The sequence below is a fragment of the Trachurus trachurus genome (genome assembly GCF_905171665.1).
Source record: "Trachurus trachurus genome assembly, chromosome: 11".
Lineage (NCBI taxonomy): Eukaryota > Metazoa > Chordata > Actinopteri > Carangiformes > Carangidae > Trachurus > Trachurus trachurus.
In genome coordinates this window covers 24,778,475-24,786,134 of record NC_139904.1, presented here as the reverse complement: position 1 = coordinate 24,786,134, position 7,660 = coordinate 24,778,475, and the positions used below count along the sequence as shown (strand labels likewise).

The following is a 7,660-nucleotide window of genomic DNA, read 5'->3' as shown; positions in this document are numbered from 1 at the left end:
TGAACATTATGTGCTCCAACACCAGCACCTGCAAACTCAAAAGTAGAAAATAAAAGAGCAAGTTTTAAAATGAACACTCCTAAAAATACACAACTAGAGTTCAAAATGACACGATGAAAACAAAAGTTTAAATGATCACAGTTTTAATTTTTATTTTTTCAAACAGAAAGATCCAAACCCTGAAAAACAAACAGGAACACTAACAAAAACCCAAACCCAACAACTATGGTGTCCAGGCTCTCTGAACTAAACAATCCTAACAATACAATCAGATGTCGGCATACAGAGACCCTGAGGTCAATGCCTTTATAAAACGATGCGTCAATGGAAAACAAAATCTGTGACGTGTACCATACACCAAATGTGCATCTACAATCATACAAAGCTACTCTTAAAATTAAAGTTGAAAGATACCAAGTGCACTTCTTGAAAAAGAAAATGTAAGGAAAAAAAGTATTAGTCACACATGTAATATTGGTAAAATGCTTCCTGCAAGATCACCTGCGATTAAAACCCAAAATGTTGCCAAAAACCAGTAGAAAAGTGAACCATGTACAGTGAAGATTTTCCCCTGACAGATGTTGATAGAGCACCTTACTTTAAATCATGTTCTTCATTTTCAAAGTGGATTAAAACCGTTTTCCACCTGTTTTTTTTCTCCCCCCCAAATTAAAGTTGATTGATGAATAACCAAAATTGATGCCGTGATTGTTCTTGAACGTGAACCCGTGGAACCATTTGAGAGGGCGGTCACCGGATGAGACAGCGTAGAAGTGCAACACACACAGATGATCAATGCGCCACAACCAACCTTGAAAAGTCTGGCGTTGGACGAGAAATCACCGATAGCGACGAAGCGCCATAATGTGAGAAAACTGTCATTTACCACCTCAAATGACACCCAATAAAGAAAAAAAGAGCACAAAATAAATGCTTGAAATTAATTAAATGACCGAGTACCCTTATACTGCAGTTAGTTAATGACAATTCAAATCAGATAAGCATTAGACCTGAAGTGGAGTTTAAGATGCTGAATCAACCAGACTGCTGTCAAGACATTGTTATAACGTATACAAACATAGCTTTTTAAGTAAAGAGAGCCCTTACAGAGACTTAAAAAAAAGCCCAAACCAAACATTTAAAATAATAACACAAAGATAAATAATAAAACATAAAATATAAATAGGCACAAAGGGTGAGCTTAAAAGTCTTTTCCATCTTCTGTTTGGGGTAATTGACAAAGAAAAACAAAAAAGACTGAAGACTGTGAGCCCATAAATCAGCTGGTACTGTGAGGGTGATTTGCTCTTCCTGTGTGATTGATACAGTGATCCGTGTGGGTTAAAAGTAGCTGACACAGCACAGGTCAACTCTACCACTTGTGGTCAAAGTGACTGTGATCAAACTAGTACAGTTAATGTCAAGAGCTCCTGTGGTCTGATGTTAAAATGGGTCTCAGAAACTGAGGGGAGGGAGGACAGAGGAGGGCAGAGTGAGGAGGTGGGTCGTTTCCAGCCGTCCGGAACATCAAGATGTCATCCTGTCTGCATTGTGACTCAATGCTGCCACTGCAGTCTGTAACTGACAGAACAAAAGACATGGCAAGCAAATTATGGTCCCTCAATTACACATACAATTAAGATTAGTCTTTTTCATAAGTGTTGGTCATACAAAAACTAAATCAATGTGTTGATGTGGCTGTTGTAATGAATGAGAAGAAGGCCGGGAAGCTGAGGACAGAATATTGATGGACTAATGTTGGGCAAAACTGCAAAATGTCATAAAAGAGCATCAAAAGCGACTGTGAAACAGCTGAACAGGGACAACCATGTAAGGACCATGTATGATGAACCAACAATATGCAGTTTTTCCCCAAAGTGTGATTGCACAGAATAGCCTCCTCTTTCCTAACAAAAGGGCTGCAGACTCTTCCCGTCTCTTGACTCACAGAATCCCTGGCGTGATAGCATTGTGTTTGTTAGAGTAGTGTTTACCTGGCAGGAGGCTCAGTAGCTCTGGACTACAGCACAGTCAACATGGTTTGGACTCCGCAGTCCACGAAGCTCTGGAAAGGAGGTGAAATGTTACAAAACAAGTTCACTTAAGCTCCCCAAAAACATTTGTTCATGTACACAATAAGAGGAAACTGATTTAATTGTTGAATCCCACAGTTCACGCTTCAAGATGTCAACTTTGGACAGACAACACCATCTAGTGGCAACATCTGACACTACAGTTTGTGAATACAAGTGGAAAACAGTGCAAATATTAGGTGTAAACAATGACAACCCAAAAAGTGAACACCTTCAAAGGACAAATAGAAAAATGATTAATCTAACAATAATTTTCCATAAATAGGTGGATTGTGCAATTTTCCAAGGTGCATGCCATGTTTTCAGCCCACTGGCTGTGGTCATGTGAGATTCTCACATGACAAGTGATTTGAGCTGCTTTGAAACGTAATCACACTGACATCTACTCTAACTCCCAGTGAATACAAAGTCACCTGATTGACAGCCCGTGTCCTCTGGTCCGCTGTCCATTGAGGTGGAGTGTACTGCATGTGGGGGAAGAGGGGTCAGCGGTCAAGCAGAGGGCAACAGGCACATCCAGGCTCACTTCTAACGGAGGGATGGGGGTGGCGGTGGCGGTGCAGAGTGTGGGGGGGGGGTGACCAGGCACAGACTGGCCTGAACCAGGCCAAGCCCCTTCATTTCATATGCAGGAGCATCTGTGCGGAGCCTTGGAGACCCAGCACAGGATGTTTTTGACTAATTGGTGTGTAGGTGTGTGGCTGTGTGTGCATGTACCTGGTAGGCATAGACGTTCTGCGCGTAGTTCATCGGCATCTGTGGGATCATAACCCCTCCAAAGTTGGAATAGGAGTACGGCTGCAAAGAGCCATTGGAGCACATTACATCACAGTACAGAGGTTTGTATAGTGGACAGAGCAGACTGAGATCTTGAATATGGAACATCTTCAAACAGTCTGAAAGACTCTGGCAATTGTCTTCCTTTGTTACAGTGCCCTTGCAAGCATCTTTTTTAACTGCTGATGTTTTTAACAGTTGGTATTGTCTGAATAATTCAACATCTTGGCTATTATTAGCAATAACATTTATCATCCATAGCCAACTTTTTTATGTGGTTTCTAATAAATTGAAAACTAAATTGATGGATTGTTCTCCACATTTGCACCTCTATTCTTGGCTGTGATAATGAGCCCACTTCCCCTTAGAGAAAATAAGGTTCATTTCATTTTACATACTATAATGGAGAATAGGAAAGTGTGTGTGGCTGCATTACTAATAACAACACACCCCACGGTGTGTTTACTTGGTTGACATCTTAGTTGATTCTAAATTGGTCTGCCTGCCTGCTGAAATGAGATTCCTGTCTGTGTATGTGTCTTACCTGACTGTATGGGCTGCTGTTACTGAGTATGGGCGAAGGTTGTGCCATGCCCCCTCCCATTGGTGAACAGCAAGCACAGTAGATGTACTGGGTGGGGCTCATCCAAGGAGCTGGGCCAACCAGGCGGGACGGCATGGACCCTGGATGAAGAAAATAAAAAATAAAATATGAAATGTAAATTTTGTAACAACATCTTTTATATTTTACAGAGAATCAATCATTCCAATAACGTTCCTCTAATGTGCATCACAATACATACGGGGGCTCCTTTCTTTCATGATAGCAGGGCCCAGCTTCAGCTTTCGGCCCTTAAAACTGATCTGTTGCTATGACAAAAGAAAATACAAACAGACAAAATATTAGTCTCAGTTTGAAATTAAAAATAAGTGAAAGGGAGCTGCAGACCTACTCACCTCCACGATTGACTGAATGTTGACATCTTCATTGAAGTAAACAAAGCCATACCTAGGGACAGATAAAATGACAGAAAAAAAACACTGACTCAAGACAAATATTCAACATTAAGAAAAAAGTAAGAGTTAATTTAAGTTTATAAAATAGGCTATAAATACTCTAAACTGATTACTTATAATGAAAATCCCCCAGTTTACACATACATGCATACAATGCAACTTCATGTCTGTCTTAAGTGCCAGCTTGTGATTGGATGTGGATTTATACAGGCACATACAGGTATGCATTATTATACAGTATATACCCAATCTGATCTATCCCTTTATGTATGCATGTGAGAGAGGGGAGAGAGACAGAAAGGGGCAAAGATGGGTTGAATCAAACATTGCACTACACCCAGACTAACAATGAAATAAGGGCAGACAGCAAAACTCACCCTTTGCAGATCCCTCCTCGGTAAGTGATAATTTTTACTTCCTTGACAGCACCATATCTCGCAAAGAAGTCCCGCATTTCATTCTCATCCACCTGAATGTTACAATTAAGTAAGTAGTAGTAGTAAGACATTTTTATTAATATAAATATGTGGACAGTCCAGGTTTATCTATTTTTAGTTAGCTACAAAACCCAAACCCTAAATCTAAAATCTAAAGCAGCAATTCTACCAAGAAAGCATTTCATTAGCTGACAGGTTTTTTCGCAGAGTGGGAAGGTCAGGGTGAGCACAGCCATGGCCTGAATATTAGGATATATGGCTGTGTAGACAATCAGACATGCCTATGCATTTTTTTTCCCACACAGCTGTACATTCATTAGTATGAAGTGATAATCTTCCCCTTTTAACTCCATCACAATTTTCATCTTTACTACAGCGCAAATAGGTTATAGGTCTGATCTTACCTTCATGTCTATCCCACCAACAAAGAGGGCGTTGGGGGTGAGTTTTCCCTCTGGGAGAATGTACCCATTGGACAACTTGAGGGAAGGGGGGATCTGGTTGCTGTTCCGGGGCTTGTGGATATCCTGAGAGTTTTTTTCAGATAATGATTGAACTAATGAGGCGCAAATACCAAAATGTATACACACATTGAACACACTCGTGGTCACGAACAATTAGATACAAGCACGTGAGACTGAGATGACAAACTTGGCGCTGTTTTTTTTTTTCGTTCCATGCAATAATTGCTTTTCAAACTACTTAACCGTAGACCGCGGCTTAGATAAATCAAGTGTATGCTTCAAAGTGTTTCGGCTTTTTTTATTTATTTATTTTTTTTTTTTACTTTTTTCCTTTTCTTTTTCTTTTTTTTTTACTTTTCCGCGACTGACGATAATGACAATCACCTCCGCAAAAAAATATTTTACTTTTTGTTTACATTCCAGAGCAAATGTTAACTCCTGTAACAGCGTTAATTAGCAAGAAAGCATGAACCCGTTAAACAAAAGTGTCGTTGCAATCTTTGCAAAAGTAACGTAACACCGACTCGAATAGTTTCAACATTGGTAGCAACTAGCTAACAGTTCACCGCTGACTTATATCGCCGGTTTAACGTTAGCTAGCAGCGGCTAGTGCGCCTTTTTCCGTTGTTCATGTGCAGGGGGCTAAACACGACGTTAGCTAACACTGTTGCTCGCACAGCAATTAAGTAGCTAGCGTCGTGATGGACAAGTCAGTAAATGCGTCAAACCCCGCAAATCGACAGCATGGCTGGAACTATAACAATACGTTACATTGTCGTGCACGTAGGAATGTGACTTCAACTTACCATATCTAAAATAGTTAAAACTAATAAATTAGCCAGACACGCTTGGATGAAGCCGCCAGTCCTGGTTCTGCCCGACAACAGACGAAGCCACGCCCCCCGTTAACGTGACTGACGTCTCGCCCTGTCATAGGCCAACCCTAGACTGTAAGGGAGGGCTGCCACCTGAGGCCACACAAGAATGACTGTGAACTTCTACTTGATCTTTCCTCCTCCACAAGTGATTTGCAACAAATGCTGGAACAAAAAGGTAAGACTTAATCACTGCTGAATTAATTTTCTTAAACATTTTAATCAAACCAGTCTTGCTCATTTTAACTGTAATTTACCATTGTTGACTTATAATCATCATCTGTAAAAAAAAAAAAAAAAAAAAAAAAAAAATTGATTAAAATACCAAAATTGATATGTGACTATTAGTTCATTATATCGTGGAAAATCCCAATTAATTGACTGTGGGGCAGCTTTAGCCAACATTGGCTATTATCCTACTGTAGTGCCCAGCGGCCAATGACAAAGCACCCTAAAATAAAATAAAAGCAATACATTACAGCACATTAATTAGAAAGAGCATTAAGACAGAGAAGAAACAAGATAGATCAATAAAGATAAAAGAGAACAGTAAAACATCAGAACAATCATGCAGAGACAACACATCATCAAAACATAGCCTACAAAAGCAGCACATAATGGCTTGGGGTAAGGGTTTTAATAACAAACATTAAAATGATTAGATCAATGAATCAGAATAGAGACGAGTAGTCACTAATAGCGTTTTTTGTTTTCTTTTTCAGAATGTCCCTACAGCAGATATATAAAAAAAGAGAAGGTCTCAAAAACCCAGTTCCAGCTACTCACTGGCCAGACGGTCATCATAAAAAATTACACCTGCAGCAGGTATGGGGGGCAGGGATTGCTTTCTCACCTTAATAAAATCACCTTTAGAGCGGTGAAACAACTGAAAATCAGCAGAGAGTTGGAATACCAGCCCCCTTCCTTGGTGGACCTGGTCTCCCCAGAATTTAATTTGGGAGATGTGACCAGTGACCACAGACACTGAAGGCCTGTTCACGGTGGAAGGCCGTGTTTCATCTGTATGTGTCTATCACCACTATACCACAAGAGTTATGAATGTGTTCAAGTTCACACAATGGTTTTATTTAATTTATTTAGGTATTTTAAATTTAATTTTATTGTTTATCTGTCTGTATTTCATTTATTTACTTTTTTTTTTTTGTCAACGCCATCCACCCTGTTATTGCCTCCTCGTGTACTTGTATAATTTCTATTTTTACCTTCACTACATGGATAAGAGCAGGCCAGGCATAGATTTCAGTATAGGGTGACTGATGCAACAGTTGGGGGTGGCGGTTTCCTTTCTGATGTCTTTTTTACTTTTTGGGTGAGGACAGCCATGAGCTATATCATTTGGGTTTGGATGATGGTTTGTTTTTATTTCTGTTTCGATGTGACTAGAGAGCATTTGTATGTTATGTTTTGTTCGATAAAAATCATAGACTGTAAAGATAAAAATCAGTAAAATCTTCTTCTTTTTTTTAAGTTCACACATAGCCTACAAGAAAAGTAGTATTCAAAAACCTATTTTTGTTCTTTTTGTTTTCTTTTTTACTATTTGTTAAGTTGAAGAATCTTGGCAAGTTCTTTTTTTTCCTCATCAATCTCCACTCAGTACCTCACAAGGACAGCCCAAGCTCAGAATTTTAGAAATGTTTGATTTTCATGGATTTCATGGATCAATTTTTCTGTTCTGATACTATGGTTGGCCTCATATGTCCCCTGCCCTGTGTGAGGCACATCCGAGGTGAGGCAGACAGTCTGTCGCTAGAGGGCACAATACAACCACTGACTGATGATGCTCTCAGGTAAACGATGAGGGCAGCCCACCAACTCAACCCAGGGCCCAGTCCTCACAATGTAATCTAACGGAACACCTCTGATGTCAACCATATGTCTATGATTTCAACACAAATGCTACCAGTTGGTTGTGAGTGACTAATGATTATTTCTCACAGGAATGATCGACAGTTTATCATCGGGAGTCAGGCACG

At 39.8% G+C, this 7,660-nt stretch overlaps 1 protein-coding gene across 1 annotated transcript; it reads right to left on the bottom strand.

The window, feature by feature from the left end:
- Positions 1-2,020: 2,020 nt before the first annotated feature.
- dazl (deleted in azoospermia-like) lies at positions 2,021-6,464 on the bottom strand (the record flags this gene model as incomplete). Its single annotated transcript, XM_083981563.1, has 9 exons — positions 2,021-2,065; positions 2,507-2,557; positions 2,811-2,891; positions 3,415-3,554; positions 3,674-3,740; positions 3,828-3,879; positions 4,265-4,356; positions 4,729-4,851; positions 6,450-6,464. The coding sequence occupies 9 exons, from the start codon at positions 6,462-6,464 to the stop codon at positions 2,021-2,023; spliced, it is 666 nt and encodes a 221-aa protein (XP_083837689.1).
- Between the last annotated feature and the right edge of the window lie 1,196 nt (positions 6,465-7,660).